Source organism: Cylas formicarius, unplaced genomic scaffold (genome assembly GCF_029955315.1).
Source record: "Cylas formicarius isolate icCylForm1 unplaced genomic scaffold, icCylForm1.1 PGA_scaffold_7__23_contigs__length_41026272, whole genome shotgun sequence".
NCBI classification, from domain to species: Eukaryota; Metazoa; Arthropoda; class Insecta; order Coleoptera; family Brentidae; genus Cylas; species Cylas formicarius.
Genome location: NW_026844352.1, coordinates 4,744,960 through 4,766,895, shown reverse-complemented (window position 1 = coordinate 4,766,895; position 21,936 = coordinate 4,744,960). Strand labels below are relative to the sequence as shown.

The following is a 21,936-nucleotide window of genomic DNA, read 5'->3' as shown; positions in this document are numbered from 1 at the left end:
GTGTTTTCACCATTTCTTCGAGAGGGGCATCTTCCCCATGATACATAGAAAATGTCAGCAGCTTAACTGAATATAGGGCTTGTTGAGTGGTTGGTGGTGGTCCCAGATCAACTTCTACATCTTCTTCTTCCTCTTGGTGCTCTTCCTCACCCTTTCTTGCTTGTTGTAATATGGCTTCCTCTGTCAAGTCTGCTGTTGTAGGGAAATCTTGATCTATCACCATAAAAACTTGCAACTCCTCACTTGTAAACGTAATTGTTGTTTGAAACTGCTTTATCCACTCGCTTAGTGGCTGATCATCTTCCAAATCCTGTTCGCATTTTGTCTCGGTAATAAATCCTACACGGCGATAGGAGTGTTAAATTGTTTCTGTTGTCACCTCTTTCTAAGCTTTACTAACAAAGTTAACTGCATCTAGCATATTAATAGAAAACTTGTCTTTGGACTCGATCATTTTCATTAAAATGTTTTTCCTGTATCGACTCTTAAGACTATATACTCTGGTCCATCGACTGTAATACACTTGCTGTTTTGGCTGAAAGAAATGCCAATTCAACATTCCGTAGATTTGGAATATAAGGATGTGCAGGGCAGTTATCTAAGAGAAGTAATATTTTCCCCCCCTTTAAGTCCGTATCTCCTCTTCAAAAATTTGCGATTTCATCCATGCAGACTTGCTTGCCTTGTAAGTGACCGGCAAATGCTTGATATTCTTAAAACATCGTGGCCTAGTTGATTTTCCAATCACAACTAGCTTTCTTTTTTCTTTTCAACTCATATTGGCAGCTACTAACACTGTTATACGTTTACGTTACACTTTTCGCTTCGAAATTTAAGAGTTTTATCTGGCGTTATTTTGTAAAAACTACCAGTTTCGTCAGCATTAAAAATGTCGTCAGCGGGGTACTTTTCTGCTAGTTTTGGCCACGTCTTCTCCAGCCAATCGTTATCGAAATCACGGGCTTCGTCACTTATCTGTCCATAATTTATACCATGTCTCTGTTTTAACTTCCCCAACCATCCTTCTGAAGCTGTTCATCAAACTTTTCTGTTTTTAGTTTCACGATAGGTCCAGAGAGTGGTACATTTTTAAGACGTTACTGTGGGAACCACTGCAACATTGCCCGATCCAAATCTTCAAATTTTGGCTTTCTTAGTTTTTTACTAGAACTGCCTGCCGCTTCAGCCTGTCCCCCTTCTATCTTCCGAATTAAAGCAACTTTATCTTCTAGAGATAAAATTTTTGGCTTACTGGCCATGCTTGCCATATTCACTAAGTCAAATTAGAACTGATTGAAACAATGGTGTGCTTTTATAAAGACATTAACGTAACAGCTTATTACGAGAAAAACACTTAGGATGACCAGGTTCTCGGTAATTAGATTTTTAGGGTAAGAAATTCTAAGAAGGTAAGAGACTCTATTAATTACAAGTCGGCCTATATTCCTTACTTCGTTACCTGATGAGAAATGAGAAATTCGTTATATAGAGTGCATTATATATAGCTTTATATGGAGACCTTTTAGTATAACAAATTTTGTTCGAGAGTTTTACGTTATACACAGTATCGCTATAGGGAGTTTTCACTGTATAAAAATTATACTGACTATATTCCTTTAAAAACCTTACCTGTGGTAATATAATTTTTGGTCATTTTCATTGCATTGTATAAAACAAACATATCATATTTTTCACAATTTTCATACAATGCAATTATTATAAAAAGTTAATTAAAATAAAATAAATACAGTACGAACAAATGGATAGGTAATAACAGTATAATTAAAAACTGACAGTCTCGTAAGTTTTTGACATATTTGCTTTTCCATTTAAAAAAATTTCGTTTGCTTCGTAACTAAAAAATAGTTAGAGCAAGAAACTACGCCACTGGATTCTGTAGGAAAACCCCTATATAAACGCTTTTTAAACGCTTCAATGGCGCATAAGACAACGGAGCTACGAGGGTGGTCCCAAAATCCATAGCTTTGAATTTCACCCTATATCTCAAAAAACAAGAGGGCCATTATTTGTTGACGGCATCTTTAAATTCACAAAAAAGTAGCTCAGTGTCGCATAACCGCGAATATCTGTAACGTAAAAGTGTCCAAAATGGGATTTCCTGTACGTGCATGCATAAGGTAAGTAATCTTATTTTATTTGGGGCTCCTCGCCAGCGTGAATAACTACCGCATTTGCAAAATCAGTTAGTGTTTGTGTTATTACAGATACAGCAATTTATCTATAACTGACCAGTTTTTGGGTTATTGGTGTAACACATGCTCTTTTTGATGGCGCGTTTGTTTTACACTTATCAGTTGAGTCAACCCAACCCTTTTCCGGGGTATCATAAGTGTCGAACCAGGTTTCATCCAAGTAAATAATTAGTCTTTGTTGTTCTCTGTAAATTCTATTTTTTTCTAGATATTCTAGTCGTCATTTCCGAATTCTTAAAGATTCCATTAACACTTGCCTTTTGTCAATTTTTTTTAAATCTAAAACCCATGTGTTGAATACACTTCCATAAGGTAGTTCTGCCATATTTAACACCGGTTTCATCTTTTTCAAGCCTCCTAATTAAGATACATAATGTAGGCACGCTTTGTTCCTCGTATAACTGGTAAATTTTACGCCATCTTGACCACTTTCATATACATTCGAGAAAATGTCAGCATCGCTACTTTTTTTCCTCGCTGAAATGGGATTATTCACAATTTTCCATACAGTTGATGTTGGAATTTTCGTCAGTGTGGCCGTTTCTTCTAAAGATACTTGCTTGCTGGCACCACGTTCAATGAGAGTCAAATAAACATTGTTTATAACTTCTTTAGTCTCAATAGAATAGTGTTTTCTACATTTGGGCACATATTTTGCATAATTCGCACACGATTCAACACGCGGTGTTGTACACACGAAATAATAATGATTACTAATAAACTTAAACTAAGTAGTATACCAAACCAAAGACTATTAAACACAGGTAGGTATAAAATTGTTTTCTATTACGGACCACAATTTTATCTGAATTTAAATTCCGAAACTTAAGGTAATAATCTTGTTGCAATTTATGTTAATAACCACCCTTGGATAATCCCATTCAAAAGCAATTGGTCACTTTCTTGTATCTACGAACAGACCACACCAGCCATAGCTTTTGCAGATAGCACCGGTCATTAACCAGAATCATATAAGTGATTTAGTAAATCATCAGCATATTTTAAGATAGGAAACCATTGTTGCAAAAATGTAACCTCAAGTTGACACTTGTAAATAATACGCCTAACCACACCTGAGGTATACTCTGTTTCTGAATGCGAGAAAGTTATAAATCATTATTGAACCGTAAAACTTAGCTGTATTCCATACGCGTATTATTGTACTTAGGACAGGCAGTTGATCTTCGCGTCCAAAACTAGAATTATAATAATAATAATAATAATAATAATAGCTTTATTGATTGATTCTTTTTTCGATAGAGGGTCATAATAGGATAAAAATAATTCCATCTCCCGTCACAATAGTTTCTATCACAGGCTTCGGTTCCGACCCACAGAGTTCCAAAAAAGACCGCGTACACTCGACATGGCGTTGTTTTTGAATGGGCGAAAGGTTTTTAGGAACCCATCTTGCACTAACCTTATGCATACGTAAATGATCATGCAGGATTCGACGAACACTTGTATCAGAAAGCTTAGTAATTTCTGAGATTTCCTTGAACTTTAAACCTCGTCCACAATCGCAACAAAATCTTCCGTTATGACTTCCAGTGGTCGACCAGTTCTTGAATCATCTTCAAGGGACTCGAAAACGTTTTGCCCATTCTTTCACTACAGAATACGAAGCAGAACTTTGGCCGTACACTCCATCAGCCTTTCTTTAATAATTTTAGGTGCTAACCCTTCTTTTGTCAAAAACTTTATGACTGCTCTATACTCAATTTGCGTTATGTGCGACAGTTTTTCGGACACGTCTTGTTTAATCAATAAAAAACTATTTGACGCAAGACTTCAATTTTTTTTTGCAGCCTACTAAGATACATACTTAAAAGAAGACAAAGTTTTATCGTGATACTGGAGCTGCATCTATCTATCAGGAAATGGAAGTATAAATTTTTAAGTCATCCGCAAATAACAGGTTCTGCGTATCATGAAGATTTTAAACAACGTCATTAATAAAAATTAGAAATAGTAATGGTCCTAAGTTAGAACCCTGTGGCACCCCTGATGTTGTGAAATATCTATAGATGTATACCTATTGTAAGATATGTACTGTGTCCTGTCACTTAAGTAGTTTCTGAGAAACATCACCGCACCATCGGCAAATCCAAAACGCTTAAATTTCTGAAGCAAACCAGCATGACTGATTTTGTGGAATGCTTTACTAAAATCGGTATATACAACATCTACTTGTCCTTCACTGCCAAGCACCCTTGCTGCATACTCTGGAAACTGTACCAAATTGATAACTGTAGAGCGGGAGTTATAAAATCCGTGCTGACTTTTAGAGATAATGCTTCTGACAGAGTTAAAAATACGGTCTTACAGCACGACCTCAAGTATTTGCATAAGATTGTGATAGGTCTATAGTTGGTTACGTGATTTCTTTCACCACTTTTAAAAATTAGTTACTTTTCAGCAGTTGTTGGCAAAGTTCTTTCTTGCTGCTCTTCTTAAAAATGAGAAAATTGTCAATCTCAATGTGTTATTATTATTGTGTCTTTATTATCCACCAACACGCAACATTCGGAGCAAAATAATTTAAAAATAGTTGAACTGGGACATTTCGAATATTTCCCATTAAGTCACCAAAGAGTACATAAAGTACAGCAATAAAAAAACTGTAATGAATGAGGATGAAAAAAATGATACCAAAAGAATAATACAATCGTTTTATTTAAAAAAGAACTACCTACCTTCGACAAAATAATGTCTGAATAAATAGTGATGATTTTAGCCCACCAATGGGAAAGAGCAAATTAAGATAAAGATAAAAGATAAATATAGCTTTATTTCCATAAGACTTAATTTACAAGTTTTGGATATTGTCAGTATAATACTAATTATTTAGTATAATTAATAATAATAATAATAATAATAAGTAACAATGTTAGATAAATAACAAATATATAAACAATAACAAACAACGAATACGTATTAAAAGGTATCACAAGAAAGAAAATTCTTAATAATGTAATAGGGGAGGCGTAGCAATTTGTCTTTAAGAGTGCATTTAAATTTTGTTTGACTAGATGTCTCCTTTAGTTCGATAGGAAATTTATTACAAATTTTTACAGTCAAATCAAAGGGACTATTTGACTATTTGATGTAAGAGACAGTCGATGTGTAGGTATTTTTATGTTAAGATTCGGTCTTAAACTGTACTGAATATCTGGGTTTCTTGAGAGCATATAAAGATTAAAGTTACGTTTTACATACGTACTCGAGTTTATATAAACTCCGAGGAATTTTACAACACTTTTCTATTGGATTGTGCTTTCATTAAAGAGTACTAATAAACTCTTATTTAAATCCCGTGTTGAAAAGGGGATCATCTTAGTTTTACTTTAATTCAATATCAATTTGTTAATTCCTGCATAATGTTTCATTTCCTTAACAGTTGTCTTGGTTGCAATGCTAAGTTTCCCAGACGATGGTGCAGAAAGGGTAGAAACTGCATCATCCGCAAAAAGGGAAAACTGAGTTTGGGGGAAAGATGAAAAGACATCATTTATAAACACTATAAATAATAAAGGACCGAGTAAACTTCTCTGAGGTACACTACAATTCACTGACCTGGAATCAGAAACGTATTCAAATCCTAAGGTATCTCGCAATTTGACCAACTGCGTACGACCCCCAAGAAAAGACCGTAACCAACATAACGCGTACTCTAATACCATATGAACAAAGCTTGTCCACTAAAATATCGCCATCGATCAAGTCAAATGCTCTTTGTAGATCGAACAAAACACATGCTGTCTGCTGCCTTTCTTCTAACTTGGCAAGAATAGGCTTATATTAAGAGAGAATGGCATCCTGCGTTGATCGATTTTTTCGAAAACCAAATTACATGCCGGAAAAAAGGTCTCGACTTTCCCAAAAATTTGAATATCTTAAATGTCTAAGATTTTTCAAAACACGGATAGGAGTGCTATAGCTCTAGAATTTGAAATAATTGTTGCACCGTTTTTTTTATAACACCGCGCAGAGAATGCCGTCGGAACCCGCTGAATATTTCTTAGTGACAAACATTATATTTTACATTTAGCGAGATGATGAATGATGAATATGAATATACAGTAAAACATGGCAGTATAAAAAGTTAAAAAGCGCGAGCCAAGCTACCTGCAGCTGTCTGCAGTAACGTCGCTGCCAAATTTACTTTCATGCACCAAACTCATCTTTCTATTGTATGCAAATTATTCCAGCTACAAATATGGCGGGAAAATAACGTTTCCATTTTTTATCTTAAAAACTAAAACAGATAAAGCAATAAAATATTACGGAATTATTACTGCTACAAAAACACACTTTCTGCTTATTGCCTTTGTATTTTAGGTTAACTCTTCGTTACTAAGAGTTTTTTTAACTGTTGGTTTATTTTCAATTATTATAAAAAAGTGGATTTTATTTTTAATATGGACTAGGTTATTTAATTGTTAAATTACTAACAGCATTTATTTCTTGTTTAATAGGAATAATTTCTTTTATTGCTAATTTTTAATAGTTACTATTTTGTGTTAAAACTTTAATTTCTTTACAATGAAAGCAGTTTTTAATATATTTATGTCCACTTTATGCGATTTTGATTTTACTAATTTGTCAGATTTGTGGAAATTTGTGATATTCACATTTAGAAAGAATATGTTTGATTTTCTCAAATAAATGGTTTATACATGGTATTGCAACATATTTTTATTCACTTTTTACATTTATTATCTATTTATATTTTTATGAAATGAAATGAAATTAAAACTAAAATTTTAATTAAAAAATGCGATATATTAAAAGGCCACACTTCTCTTTTATTGAATTTTATTGAAAGATTTTATAGAAGCAGTTCAGCTAATATTAAATAATAATTATTTTCAATATCAAGAGAGCCGGAATGTGATGAAATATTTAGAAGAAAATGTTTTACAAAAATTAAATTTTAACTTTTATTTTTATTCTAAATTATAATTTACTATTGAAATTTAATTGAAAATTAATGACGATTTTTCAACTTTTTCTTTTTAAACAACACACAGCTGGTAATTTGTCCAAACATCCGACTTTTTTATGTGTTATTTGTAACTTTGCGAAGTGTTTGCCTTCTTCAGAGCTTAACTGAAACTGTTTCCTGTTATGAATCCGACTTAAGTTTTATGATACCTTGGTTTTAACTTTTTTTCCATTCCCTACTCTAAAGTACCCAATTATGCACTGATCAGTTATTATATAGACTATAGACAGAAATACCATAATTTAACATTTGATCGCTTCTAACCCGTGACTAAAGTCACAGTCAGGTAACGGGAGAGTGTTTAATGAATCTGACGTTTTCTACTTCTTTTAGAGCTGGAAAAGTAAATAGAATATATTATCAATAGTTGATGTAAGCTAGAGCTTTTTTAATTTAATTAATATATGTTCGTGATCTTGAATGTGGAGTGGTAATCAGTAGTCGAAGGGGCGGACAAATTGAAACCATATATACTACTTGTACTGCCAAAGGTTAAGTAGAATATGTTTTGTAATTAGTAATAAGTTCGACTTACTTCTGGGTTTTATATTGAATTTAAGTAATGAATATTTTTAAAAAAAAATGATATTATATAGGCCATAACTTCTAAACCACCAATTTTTGTAATAAAAGCTATTTATATATATGAAATCATACAGAATTTGAAAATATTCTAATTATTCGCTTGATTTTGAGTGTTCTTTATCATTACATAGCACACGAAATTTTAAGTAGTTTTTAGAGAAAAAAAGTGTTTTTCTCTTAAAAACTAAAATTGGGAATTTTTATTCTGATCCATCTATCCAGCTTTGACCTATCTATGGCGAAAATATATTACACGCGGTGGTCACTGACCATAAAAAAAAACACATTTTTGTAATGGAACACACTTTTATTGGATTTGTTATTTGATTTTCTTCTGAACTTGACTCGCGCATGCTATGAATAAATTGCTGGTTGTTGGGTTTACCCAATATAGGCGCGAAGGTCTTTTTTGGAGGGGCGGGGGAGGGGTTCAAAACCCAAAACGACATACTCTAAGACACACCGTACCCCCCGTACCACGGCGTTCGACGACACCCGTCCCCTCACCGAAACCCGAAAATATTTTCAAGTGTATATTATCTATAAATAAACCGAAGTTGCGGATCCCAAAAGTACGGTAGTCCCGATGTCTGATGATTTCGAAAACTCGCCCGCCGGATTCGATTAGACCGCTTGGCGTCAAACTCGTCGCCAGGGTGTCATTTATAAATGTGTTGTGGGAAACAATTGGGACAATAAATAACCTAACACGAACGTTTCGATTCGTACGCGGTGCCAAGATTGTATTTTCGTACTCGTGCGACATTCTTGGGGAGCGAAAAAAAGATTAACCCAGTATATTCGCTTTATTCATTTATTTATTTATTTACGGTTTAACCAATTTACAAAACTTTTACATTCATTAACGGCAAAAAGCGAAAAACAGCAGTATAACAACTAGAAACCAGAACAAAAAGTAACAATAACAATAAATAGAATTAGAGGCAGCACACTTTCAGCATTCTAGTACGGGGTGAATACACTCCATAATTTGCGCGATAGTAAGATATGCGGAACATTAACTTATCACACCTTCTGTAATATGCGTTAAATTGTATGCTATGTAAAAGAGCTGGACAATAATACCAACCATTCAGAATCTTAAACAGAACAACTAAATCACTCTGAGATCTTCTGGTTTGAAGAGCTATAATACTGTAGTTGGTCTGATACCCATTATAGATATTGATATGCGCCTTTGAAGCCAAAGATCTTAAAAATACTTTCTGAACGGTTTCGATATTATCTATATGGCAGCTATAATATGGAGATCATACCACAGATGCATACCCCAGTCTAGAGAGAACCAAAGAGATATAAACGAGTTTAAGGCAATGTGGAGTAAGTTGGCCACAAGTTTGCGTACAACAAACCCAAGAACTCGCATAGATCTGTTTACTACTTCCGCAAAATGTGTCACAAAATTTAGTTTAGAATCGAAGCAAACACCCAATTCTTTCATACTAGTGAAGGCCTCGATCACGACTCCATCGATGCTATATCGATTGTGAACCATACTCAGCAATACTACAGCATTTCAGACTACACTACACATCGTAGACCACATGCAAACACTGTCCACGTCTCTTTAAAGCAGCAGAGCATCCTCGCGCGATCCAACCATCCTGAAAATCTTCAAATCATCCGCAAACGAAAGACACTGAGATGCCGAAACTACACTAACAATATCATTTATAAACAAGTTAAAAAGGGTGGGACCAGGGTGAGAACCTTGGGGGACTTTACCTGAGACATCATTATTAATACGAACCAACTGAGTACGTCCAGACAGAAAACACTGAAACCTTTGCACCAGCCCCCAGGCCCATAGCTCTAAGCTTAGAGACAAGATGCACATGACCCACCCGGTCAAACGCCTTCCTGAAATCCGGAAATCCGTGTAGACACAATCTACCTGACCAAACTCCTCAAAGGCGTTCAATAAAAATTGTTGGTAGGTGAGTAAATTTGTTACGGTAGATCTACGCTGTACAAATTCAGGCTGTTGATCGGCCAGAATTCCCCTGCAATGCCACGAAAGTCCCTCACAAAATAACCTATCAAGCAGTTTAGGAACCACCGACTGTATGCAAACGAATCTATAATTAGCGACATCGCTTTTATCACCTCTCTTGTGAATCAGTAAAGTCTGTTCATAGATATAAGAAAGTAACTAACTGATACGAATCAAGGAAAGACCCGGGCAGGCTGTAAGAATGAAATATGGCCGAACAGGCCGTATTTTGCTTAGAATTTAATTATTTGGGGTTTTGTTAAGAAAGATACTAAACAATATTCATTTATTTATGTGTGTATTTATGTTTAAATCTAAAATAAAATTACAAATTATTTTCATTACCTACTTAAATTACATAATATATCAGTTCTAATTATTATTTCTTCTATATTATTTGCAATATGGATATACGATTGTTCTGCTTTTTCTATATGTTTAACAGAATTTGCCGAACTTTGTGGAGGGATGTTAAAAACTTCGGTTTCTATAAGTTTGAGGACATTGGAGTTAATACGGGGAAAAACATTGTTACGACGAATGGCAGATTTCAGTTGGTGCCAAACATGTTCAATGGGATTAAATATACAGTGGTAAGGGGAAGCCTAAAAACTGTATGCCCTACATTTTTTGCATAATTATCGCAGACGTATTCCTTTTGTAGGTTCAAGCTTTGTACAACCTCCATTAATTGCTTTTTGGTACAATCATCGTGAAAATAAATGTCGTTATTATACATGTACTTTTGGATTGTTGCTTTTTTGTTACATGAGGACGGGGTTTTAGTCTGTGATAACTTGCATTGTCCATTACAATGACGCTATTAGGAGGAATGTTTGGAACTAGTTTGTTTTTAAACCAACTTTCAAATAAATCAGCGGTGGTGTCTTCATAGAAATCCAGAAAAGAATCTTTAATATTTTTCGCAGACAGAGAAAGTCTATTTGGAATCCAACCATCTTTAGAGCCAGCGTACAAAATAGTTATTTTTTTACCTCTTTTTGATGGCGCGTTTGTTTTACACTTATCAGCTGAGTCAACCCAAACCTTTTCCAGGGTATCATAAGTGTCGAACCAGGTTTCATCCAAGTAAGTAATTGCCCTTGGTTGTTCTCTGTAAATCCTAATTTTTTCTAGATATTCCAGTCGCCATTTACGAATTCTAAAAGATTCCATTAAAACTTGCCTTTTGTCAATTTTTTTAAATCTAAAACCCATGTGTTGAATACACTTCCATAAAGTAGTTCTGCCACATTTAACACCGGTTTCATCTTTTTCAAGCCTCCTAATTAAGATATCTAATGTAGGCACCCTTTGTTCCTCGTATAACTGGTAAATTTTACGCCGTATTATATCTTGATCACTTTCATATACACTCGAGAAAATGTCAGCATCGCTTCTTTTTTTCCTCGCTGAAATGGGATTATTCACAATTTTCCAAACAGTTGATGTTGGAATTTTCGTCAGTGTGGCCGTTTCTTGCTTGCTGGCACCACGTTCATTGAGAGTCAAATAAACATTGTTTATAACTTCCTTAGTCTCAATAGAATAGTGTTTTATACATTTGGGAGGGAGGATACACTAGACTCGCAGATATTTTGCATAATTCGCACACGATTCAACACGCGGTGTAGTACACACGAAACAATAACGATTACTGATAAACTTAAACTAAGTAGTATACCAAACCAAAGAATATTAAACACAGGTAGGTATAAAATTATTTTCTATTACTGACCACAACTTCCAAAAGTCAGCAAAAATACCTAACGACAAGGAATGGTTAAAAATATGGTGTAGTGGCCTACTCAAAGTACACACACAATTCTTAATCAAGACTAATGGAATCCCGTCCGGGCCATGCGGAAATCCAGTCTGTAACTTCATAATACTCTCAAACACATCAGTAAGTGAAACACTCATGGAGTTGTAATCTAAACTATAGTCAAAACTATAATTAGGAATCACACCCTCACACTTTTCATAAGTAAGTCGGCAACGTCGTCACCCAAATATATATTACCGGGATATGCACTTGACGTTCGCAAACTATTTACATGTTTCCAAAAAGATTTTGGGTCATACGTGACATCCTGATTAATTCCCATTATATATGCGCATTATATATATATATATATATATATATATATATATATATATATATATATATATATATATATATATATATATATATATATATATATATATATATATATATATATATATATATATACACTTCGAACATTCGGAGCGCGAGCATTGAAGATGCCAAGTGAGATTTTGGCGAAACGTCTGATGCAGGATTTGCAGGATTCCAGTCGGATGCAGGATTACAGTCGGAGTTCAACGAGCGAACGGATGATATCCCGGAATATAGTGTCATCACATTTTTCCATCCGTGAATCAATACGTGAGAATATATATATATATATATATATATATATATATATATATATATATATATATATATATATATATATATATATATATATATATATATATATATATATATATATATATATATATATATATATATATATATATATACAAGTGACTTAAAAAGTGTTGCATACTATATTGTTTCTACGACCGTTAGTTTTTGGGTACATTTTCGCAAAACAACACGAATACATTCACTGACATGACCGTCAGAATTGACAAACGTCAAAATTCAAAGCGTGGGAAATATCCCCGAAAACATCCGATTGCTCCCAAACCCGTGCGCTAAAATCCCGGAAATGTCCGAAGTGGCTCGGATTCGTAGGAAACGAAACTGACGTGGTAAAGTGACGCTTCCCGCACGCTAGGTCGGTGGGTAATTAAGTATTTTACAGGGGAAGTAGAAAAAGACATTTACAGCATTTGACGAGACCTAATGACATGTAAATATCAACTAGAACAAAATAACAATTCAGCAATTGCCAAATACAAAGTCAACGTGTATTATATGAAAAAGAACAAAGGCTTATTATGTGCAACATTGTATAAAGTGCGCACTTGTTAATACCTTAAAGAATTTTCTAGAAGATTGTCAGCAACCTTGAGGGAAATCCCTATAAATACAGGATTCAACAGCAACGTTCAAGCTTTGTTTTAGAAGTCTTCACCCAGTTCGTAGTAACACAAGTGTGTTGGTACTTTTATATGTAAATTTTGTGTTTTAAAAAAATTGTTTGAGTTAAAAAGTTCACAACATATAAAATAGATGTTAACTAAAAACTTTGGCGCTTACGATTATTATTTGCTGTAGTTAAGTGTTGGAAAACCATCAGATTTCTTACAAAGAATTACGCGAAGTGTTGGAGAAACCTGAGAGCAATTTTGAGATGAAAATTGTCATTTTCAATTTATTATTCGGATAACCCGCATTTTTGTATCACATCACATTCACATAACAAATGTCGTTGAAATCCAAAAAAAAATTTTTTTTTGAAATAGATATCTTAAGAAAAAAATATGGTATGGTTTTAAAGAATTCTAAGCAACTTTTCAAATAAAAAATGTGGAGCATTTTCTATGAAAACTTTGACGGTTTGGTGCGTTATTATTGAAGCATAAGCACAGGAAATGTGACAAAAATAGACGAAAAAATGGCCTTGGAGTAATACAACTCAAGAAAAAAAAAGTTAGGATAACCTGCTTAGATCCGGTTGTTCAAAATTAGTTGCAATCTTAAGCTAAGGCTTTTTGCAATTATCCCACGTTTCGCACCAGTGTGACATCGTTTTCAATCTTCTGCAATTTTTCTTAGATTCGTCAAATCTAAAATCCAAAAATATAACTAAATTTCAAGAATTCGATTCTATTATTTCAGAAATAATCGAATAATTTATTTCAATCTGCAATGAAATAATAATAATAATAATCTCTATTGCCCAACAGATTAATAACGACTTACAAGATAATTTTATCCTACCACCTGTAAATTGTATAAAATCACGTAATACACTAAATTCGCCACAAGAAAAATTTGTCTTTAAATTAAGGTGGTAAACTGTGAGCGACTAAGGCGGAACACGTTAACATCATTACAGAAGTGATTAAATAATTTCGTCAACCTTTGATAAAAAATTGTTTTTTGGGATTAGTAGCTGAAATAAAGGTGATGATTTCCTTGAAGTTACGTGAAAATCCAGTTAGCTCAGCGACTGAGGGCCATCGTATTTTATTTTCTAGGGTACAAAATTAAAGCATATCAATTTTTAACTGTGCTCGCTGCAAAATCTGTCAAATTTCTGGTAACAGTTTTATGTCCAACGTCACACCCAAGCGTTTAAAATACTTTAGCCCAGGTGGAAATTAAAAGTTGTAGTAGCAGTTATATTTGAAAACGACAGTATTTAGTGGTATTGGCTAGGATATTTGAAGCACAGGGAGAACCAATATCTCCAAATCATTTTGCGGGTCTACACTAAAAATGCAAAAGCAAAATTTGACTTCCAATGTTAGCAACTAAGTCGATAAAGTAAATGGCGCTAAATTACTAGTAAGAAAAATAACGTAAGTGCTCAGAATTTGGGAATATTTATAAATGTTTATTGGTGACCCATTTGAAATTGTTCTTGCAAAATCGACCACAAAATTTGTATGGTCATAGAATTTTCATAATTCGATGGGACAATTACCAACATTAATAATTATTTATACGGGATCGTACTGGTATTGTATGTAAATGCCCGCCCAGCATTCGCTATGTTTTAAATTTATTGCGAGCGGGGAATCGCGTATAGTTTCTACACATCTATGCTGATGTATTAAAACAATAAGCCGAATGCCCAATGAAACCGATTTAAGCCTAAAGCCTAATTGTCATCATATCCGGAACTAATTATATTTTGATTCGATCGCTCATACCAATAATTGGTGTCGTACTTGAAGTACGAAAAAGATAAGCGAATATTTCCAAGATGAGTCACGCGTCGGCTATTTTAATAAAATACCAAGGACTGAGCAGTTTATAGTGAGAAAAATCCCATTATCAGCTAGATAAGTGCGATAAAATACCAGAGCAAAAGTTGTTACCGACGTAACACCACGTAGGTAGTATCTTTTATTCGTCCTATGCTTCTCTCCCATGTAACAACCCCAAAATTCTATTGTGAAACAATTTATCCACTAGCGAGATCTCTAACACTACCCAACAGTACCTACATACGACCTTACCTCCCCCCGTTTAAAAAATTCTTATAGGATAAAAATAATTAAATGTACCCGATAAGACAGTGGAATGTGACAGACAACACGCCTCTCTAGTATTGCATACGCGAACCAACGTTCGGTGAGAATGTTACATGGCGAGCGTATCGAAAAAAAAATTATAAATACCCCTCCGACCGTTTCAGTAAACAACGCGGAATGTCGTGGTAAAATTCTAAAGGTTTATTCGCCGAAATTCGGTTGGCCCGTGACGCAAATCGGGTTCATAGAAAGATTGTAAATATTTTTAGACACAACAAACCTAATATTTATTCTTACAGATTCGCATATTTTCATCGCGGTGGCAGCACAGACTCCCGATGTTTTTTAAATATATAATAAATTTCCCGCATACCAACTTGAATAGTTTCGAAAGCTGCGTGCCGTACGGATACACCAACACACTCGTTTTTTTTTCACGTTTATTAATTAAAATTCCAACACTTGCTTGGCAAAATATTTACCAACGAAAAACCGCTGTGATCGTGTAATACGTTTGGGGTATATTACCCCCTCGATTAAACACCCTACATGATAAACGGAGTCTACCGAATGTGTTGGGGATCAATAAAACTATTCAGCGCGAACTGTCACGATAAATACACCGTAGGAATGTGGCTTTAAACCTACCTGTCTCTGGGGTCAATCCATGTCGTTTTCTTAGAATTGTGGTCGATGAAGTATATTTTGCCGTCGTAGTCCCGGCCAAAATCCCAACCTTCGGGCAAAGGTATCTCCCCATTCCGTTTCCTTGGCATTATTCACTATTATGGTCCATTCAAACCCACAGCAACTTGCACACACACCACTAGCGACTACTCGGCCATGTTGGATGTTGAACACATTATCAAGAACGGTCGCGGACGCGTGACGTCATTTCATTTCTACCAATGAGAGAGACGTAGTCTCTAGTAAAGAATGCGGCTGACTAGCGTAATAAAACATGCAGTACACAGCGTAAATGCACATCGGCGAGTGCAAACTACAAGCGCACTGCGTAAAATGAACGTAAAGCGCTCTCCGCGCTTGTCTATTTGCCCCTCTTTCTGTTATCGGCATTCCGTTTTATCAGTAACGGGTAAAAAATATGCTAATGCTTAGGATCACATTCGTTGTTAGGCCCGATGTACTATGAACGCGTTCTATGAATACTCCAGATATTGATACTGACAATGGAGTAATAATAGATGAGTGCTACAATGAAACCGGAACAGTCTTGTGCTAATAGGGTTGGATACTGTAAGCATTAGGGTAACGCAAATCAGCAGAAAAGTTTTTATTTACCTTTTTTAGCACTTAGCTCATATCAACGAAAATTTCGCATTCTTCACTTCACTTCATCAAATGGTTATTTTAATGGACTGTGTGCTACTGTCACTTTTTTTTCTTTCTACGGCTCTACTGGCCTGTTATTTTTATCAGGGACCAAAAAAATAATTTAATTTTACATTGTCTTAATAATAATAATAATAATAATAAGTTACACCAATCCCAATTAAAAAGCTCACATTTTAAATTTAATGCCTATGATAACATATATATTTTTATATAACTAATTCAGTTGTGGTTTTCAAACTACTGCAACCATTTTTGTGAATGATTCAATGAGTTTGAGGCTTTTCTGTTTGGCTTGTCAATGCGGAGTTGTGATAGATTTAATCGATTATGAGTTAACTGCTTATCTATTACACGTGTTAACGATTAACACAGCGCTAACTAACAACGACCCAGTTAGCTTATGGTTACGATTAATTCCAGATATTGACAAATCGACCTCTACGAAAATACCAATGCAACCTGAAGCTCATCAATTTTTTCCGTAGTAAGGCCACTATATGATAGAAGGGGATAGACGACGTCACTGTCCAGGCTAAACTGCCGGAAATACCCTTCGACGTCCTTGATTCGAACTTACCCGCCTCTTACAAATCAATAATAAATGAAGTATTTATTAGATAAAATGTCGGAGACGCATTTCTATTCTATTTAACCAACCACCAACGACGGGATTCGAACATATAAGCACTCAGCGTGGCTAGTTTCAAAACTCAATTCTTTATGGTGATAAAGTTAACAGTCAAGATATTTGATTTTTTATTTTTGTTTAATTTTGATTTTATTTGTTAACTATCTGAAGTAATAAATCAACAAAAATTAACCAAATTCATAGATTCTAAAATTGGGCGAATGGTCACAGCAACACTGCCTAATGCTATTCTCTATTTCGCCTTTTATTCTCGAAAATTTTTGACTTTGAGATTGTCAGTTTTTGCTATTGTTAGTCAAAAATTTGGCAAATTCGAAAGACTTTAAGCTGCTGAATGCAATATGGAAACATCCGACAGCGATTATTTCGAAAGCGCAGATGAAGATGTGTACTCGGATGAGGAAAGTGTTGCTTCTGTGAATCGGTCTTCTTCGAAATTAAAAAAAGAAAACTTGGAGCGAAGTATTAATGAAATGAACCTTATGGATTCCCCTCAATATTTCAATAAAAACATAGGACATGTTAGTGATATTAGCAGCCTAGTAAATTCAGAAAAGAAAGGCGAATTACTGAAACCAAAGTTAGAAGAAAATAAAGAGGAAAATTTGTGGGATGTTGATGAAATTAATTGGGAGACAGAAGGAAAGTTAGAAGAATCTGATAATAAAAATGACCTAAAATGTAAGGGACAAAAAAATGAAACCTCAAAAAATGTTCAGGATTTATCTAATGTTGGTAAACATGAAAACTTGACTAGTGAAACTGATTTATGGGATGAGAATGAAATTGATTGGGAAGTAGAGGGTCACAAAGAGGACTCCCAAAAGTCAGATTTTGTTGAAAAAATAGATCCGAAAATAATTTTAAAATCTGAACAAAATAAACCAAATTCAGTTTCTGGATGGGGCAACTGGGGGAATTGGGATGTTTCTAGTATTTTGAACACTGCCACCAATAGTGTTTCCAGCCTAACAGCACATGTGTCTCATGGAATTTCGACGGTTCTAGAAGCAAATTTGGGTGTACCAGATCCAGAAGAAATGGCAAAATTAAATAAAGATCGAGATGTTCTAGAAGACCCCAACAATGGTCAAAATCATTCCCCAAGCACTCCACCGATTTTGGGTTTTGGAAATATAGTAGGCAGTGTATCTCATATCACGAAGTTCGTTGAATCTACAGGTACAAGGGTTATATCTGGAGGTTTGGATACATTAGAAAGTATAGGCAAAAAAACTATGGAAGTTTTACAAGAAGGTGACCCTGGTCTTAAAAAGAAAAGAGCATTTTTAAAGTTTGATAGCGGTAAACCAGTATTGTCTCAGGTTTTGAGAGAAGCCAAAGAAAAGGCTGAACAGCACATCCATTCTGTGGAAAAGATGCAAACCGTAAAATTTAAAAACTATGAAACTTTATTTGATGATCATCAAGGATTGGTCCATTTAGAAGCTCTAGAAATGCTATCCAAGTTGTGTAATATGAAGTTAGAAAATTTAAATGATTCCCTCCATGGAAATGCTCTTAAAGAAATGCAAGAAACCATGGAGCAGGTTAAAGAGCTTTGCGAGCTTCCCGAGGATGAAGAAGAAGAGATAGCCTTGGAGGAGGTTAAGGGAAAAATTCAATCTGCAGTTAAAGATTTAAATGTCGCAGTGTCCTATGATAAGTTAGTTTCTACTTGTGAAGAAATTGTCATTTGGCTGGCTAATTTGAATTTGACCTTTGTTAACGAAGTTGAATTGCATCAGCAGGCTATAGAGTCATTGGCCCAAATTACTGCCCTTGCCGTTGAACAGTTTCACAAAATTGGCGAGCTGTTGCTGGTTAAAGAACATCGCAGTACTGCTGATGAAGCCGACAGTTTAGTCCAGTGAGTTTTAAATTTTGAGTTTTGAAACTAGCTCACAGTAAATAACAAAAGAAAGAACTAAATACCATCTGCAGTTGACTTAAATTTATTTGTTTGTGGGATTATATTATATATTAAAAATATTTCTAAAATTTTTAACCTAACAAAGCATGGCAGATGTTAATTACCTTTTCTCTTCCAGGTTAACTTTGGTTATGAAGTCAGTCATTACAAAACAAGCAGGGCTATTTTGTGATAAACTAAACTGTCTTCAGATTGCAGACAAGGAAAAAGTGAATGAACTTATCACCAATATATTTTACGAGGTAAAATGGAATTATTAGAATGTTGCCATTTTGAGGTGTAAACCGCGTTCCGTACATTAATTCCCAGTATTGCCTCTAAATTTTCAAGTTCATAAAACTAATTCATCTAAAATACATTGATTCCCTTATTAATAACTGACACCCATTAATTCCTTTACTGAGGCCTCTATCAGGGTCTAATTTCCTAACTAATACCTAATACTACTAATTCCCTTGACAATTCCGCTAATACCAACTAATTCCGATGTCAATTTTCTGCGAATAAAGATGTAAATAGAAAGTTTATCCCATGGAAGCTTCCATGGAAAGCCATTAACATCACTAGCTGGTCACTAATCTTTAGATTAAATAAATTCTTTATTGTTTAAACAAATACAAATAAATCTTTGATATATTTTAATTATAACAAAAAAACATTCAAAAGTATTTTCCTTGATGTTTACATTTTTAGGCCTCCAACAGTTGCTCTTACCTACATGATGCATTCCAATTGCTGATACCTGTCTTGCAAGTCGGTGCCACATAAAAAATCACATTTATAAAATAACTTTATTGTTTGTATAAAGTATTTATAAAAAAATGTTTTGCATATTTTTTAAGATTAATATACAGTTTGTTAACAAAAATTATTGTATTGATACATTAGGATGTATATAATACCCCAATGTTAAAAATAACAGCGCTTTGCCTGAATTTGATACTTAGGCCAAGCAATATTATGGCAGTATTTCAAAAACTTTCTCAATATTGTTCATCGGCGAAGAGTCGACATTTTACAAACATTTTAATAAATAATTAACTTCCCATTTATTATAATTAATGTTGCCTATCATTACATTCTGATCCTCAATTAATTGCAAAATCTTATCTATTTATATTTTTTGCAATGGAAATAAGTTAAAAACCGAACTTGGTCAATCAATCTTACCGCGTTTGTTGCCTGTCGGGGGTTTCTGCAGCTGAAAGGAAGAAGAACCAAAGACTTGGCCAAAAGTTGTACCAAACAAAGAAGTTTTTGAAGGCTGGTTGCCAGTGAATGTCGATGTAAAAGCTCCCGTACCTCCGAAACTTGAAGTGTTCCCAATTGTCACAGAAGAATACGATGGTTGGGCGGTACTAGGTTGTTGGATACCCAAATTGATATTTCCCATAGCAAAGTTACTAAAAGGAGTAGGACCTGTAGCTACTTTTGGAGCACTTTGCGATGGTGATTTTAAGTTTGATGCAATGCTTTGTGGAGAACCGAGACTGTCAAAAGGGTTGCTCGTATCATTGGTTAATGCTTTCCTTATGTTTAAGAAGGCTTCTTTTTGTGACTCTACTTGGCTGTGTACCGACTGCAACCTTCCGGCCAGTGCTACAAATGTTTCATGGAGCCTTCTCATTCCGAGAGCAAGATCTGGAAAAAAATTCAGTTAACTTTTATAACTCTTTATTAATTCATTCAAAAACTAACCTTGTGGGGTTAAAAGATCAGGTTTTTTATTATCCTTTACATATTTATCCGCACTTTCAATTTGTATTTTCAGCATTTGCATGGTTTGCTCAAACTGATCCGCGAGATTTAGAAAAAAGTTTACGGGCGCATTATTTTCGTATTGTAAACCGGGCGGAATGTCATGAGTTCTCTGAGCCATTTCCACGTCTTGAACACTTTTGGCCGTATCATATTTCAGTTTTTCAGTCAACTGTCTGTTTTTTTGTAACTGACTTTCAACCTCATGGATATAATTATTGAGCAAGTCAATCTCTTGCTCGATGTTCCTAAAATCTCTAACCGAACATCTGGCTATTTCTGAACTGTGTTGTTTCTGCTGCTTAACCACTTCCTTGAAATTTTCCACAGTTTGTAAAATTTCATTGGGTAGTGGTTGTTCCTTCGGTGGAAGCTCTTTTTGGGCTGCAACTAAAGCACTTTTGGCTTGAGTCGTAGCTATACCTCCGAGACCAATGGACGGCGGTGTTGTAGATGCTTGAGTAAGACTAAAAGTTGATGTTGTAGGAATACCAGCTCCTATACCTAAAATTTATTATTTTTTTTTACCAAGCATTTTTACTGCAAAATAATCTTACCAAAACCTAAGCTGGTGGATGTTGTGGTAGTAGCAGCCGTACTTAAACCAAAAGACACAGCCCCGCTAGTACTAGGAGTAGAAAATCCTATTGTCGGAGCTGCACTAGATGCGGCAAAATTTAATCCCAGTGACGAAGTTTGTGTGGTTGTTGTAGCGCCAAGTCCAAAAGAAATGGAACTGGAAGGTACAGCCAAAGAACCAAATCCGCTAGTTGTAGAAGCTGGAGGATTGAAACTTAATGAACTATTGGCTGAACTCGTTAATGTCGAACCACCGAAATTAATTCCGGCCGAACTGGTGGAAGTGGGAGCACCAAAAGACAAAGTCGGTTTAGCCGTAGTTGCCGGTTCAAATATAGTCGACCCCCAAGACGATGTTATGGGCGTAGCTCCGAACTGAAATCCCCCAGTCATTGGTTGTGATTGTGGCTGAGCGGATGGAGTTCCATATGTAATACTTCCAGTAGGAAACGCCGGAGCGGAAGTCCTAACAAGATCTAACCAGTAAACTTATACATCTAAGAATAAAATGTACTCACTTTGCACCAAAAGAAAAATTTGTAGACATAATTACACTTTTAAATAAATACACCACAAATTTTAGAAAAACCTTTAATAAGCGTAAACACAAATTGGACAATTGGACTTACTTTTTAAACCAGAGAAACTTTTTTCTTCTTTACA

The 21,936-nt window shown here is 34.8% G+C and overlaps 3 protein-coding genes across 7 annotated transcripts in view; 1 reads left to right on the top strand and 2 right to left on the bottom strand.

The window, feature by feature from the left end:
- Window positions 1-16,004, bottom strand: part of LOC132704336 (protein kibra) — a 100,127-nt gene extending 84,123 nt beyond the window's left edge. The window contains exon 1 of the mRNA XM_060674272.1: window positions 15,647-16,004. Within this exon, the coding sequence (XP_060530255.1) occupies window positions 15,647-15,774 (128 nt within the window). The 5' untranslated portion in view covers window positions 15,775-16,004. The remainder of the gene's footprint in view (window positions 1-15,646) is intronic.
- Window positions 16,005-16,063: 59 nt separating this feature from the next.
- LOC132704337 (protein FAM114A2) lies at window positions 16,064-19,766 on the top strand. Of its 2 annotated transcripts, none has more exons than XM_060674274.1 (4): window positions 16,064-16,255; window positions 16,775-18,873; window positions 19,055-19,178; window positions 19,630-19,766. In XM_060674274.1, the coding sequence occupies exons 2-4, from the start codon at window positions 17,345-17,347 to the stop codon at window positions 19,702-19,704; spliced, it is 1,728 nt and encodes a 575-aa protein (XP_060530257.1). In that variant the 5' UTR covers window positions 16,064-16,255; window positions 16,775-17,344; the 3' UTR covers window positions 19,705-19,766. The 2 variants fall into 2 exon arrangements, with proteins under 2 accessions (XP_060530257.1, XP_060530258.1); XM_060674275.1 differs by having other exon boundaries at window positions 16,064-16,267.
- Window positions 19,612-21,927, bottom strand: LOC132704338 (nuclear pore complex protein Nup58). 4 transcript variants are annotated; one of them, XM_060674279.1, is made up of 6 exons: window positions 21,792-21,903; window positions 21,525-21,739; window positions 21,252-21,473; window positions 20,635-21,198; window positions 20,107-20,577; window positions 19,612-19,678 (listed from the first exon to the last, which is right to left on the bottom strand). In XM_060674279.1, exons 1-6 carry the CDS (start codon window positions 21,818-21,820, stop codon window positions 19,647-19,649), a joined length of 1,533 nt encoding a protein of 510 aa, XP_060530262.1. In that variant the 5' UTR covers window positions 21,821-21,903; the 3' UTR covers window positions 19,612-19,646. The 4 variants fall into 4 exon arrangements, with proteins under 4 accessions (XP_060530262.1, XP_060530259.1, XP_060530263.1 ...); XM_060674276.1 differs by having other exon boundaries at window positions 21,252-21,739; window positions 21,792-21,927; XM_060674280.1 differs by having other exon boundaries at window positions 21,252-21,749; window positions 21,792-21,926.
- Window positions 21,928-21,936: the final 9 nt, after the last annotated feature.

Coding starts and splice junctions, on each gene's coding strand:
- LOC132704337 (XM_060674274.1), top strand. CDS start 17,345: ATGGAAACATCCGACAGCGATTATTTCGAAAGCGCAGATGAAGATGTG. Junction 18,874..19,054: donor GAAGCCGACAGTTTAGTCCA/GTGAGTTTTAAA, acceptor TTTCTCTTCCAG/GTTAACTTTGGTTATGAAGT. Junction 19,179..19,629: donor TCACCAATATATTTTACGAG/GTAAAATGGAAT, acceptor TTACATTTTTAG/GCCTCCAACAGTTGCTCTTA.
- LOC132704338 (XM_060674276.1), bottom strand. CDS start 21,820: ATGTCTACAAATTTTTCTTTTGGTGCAAA. Junction 21,199..21,251: donor ATCCACCAGCTTAGGTTTTG/GTAAGATTATTT, acceptor AATAAATTTTAG/GTATAGGAGCTGGTATTCCT. Junction 20,578..20,634: donor TGATCTTTTAACCCCACAAG/GTTAGTTTTTGA, acceptor ATTTTTTTCCAG/ATCTTGCTCTCGGAATGAGA.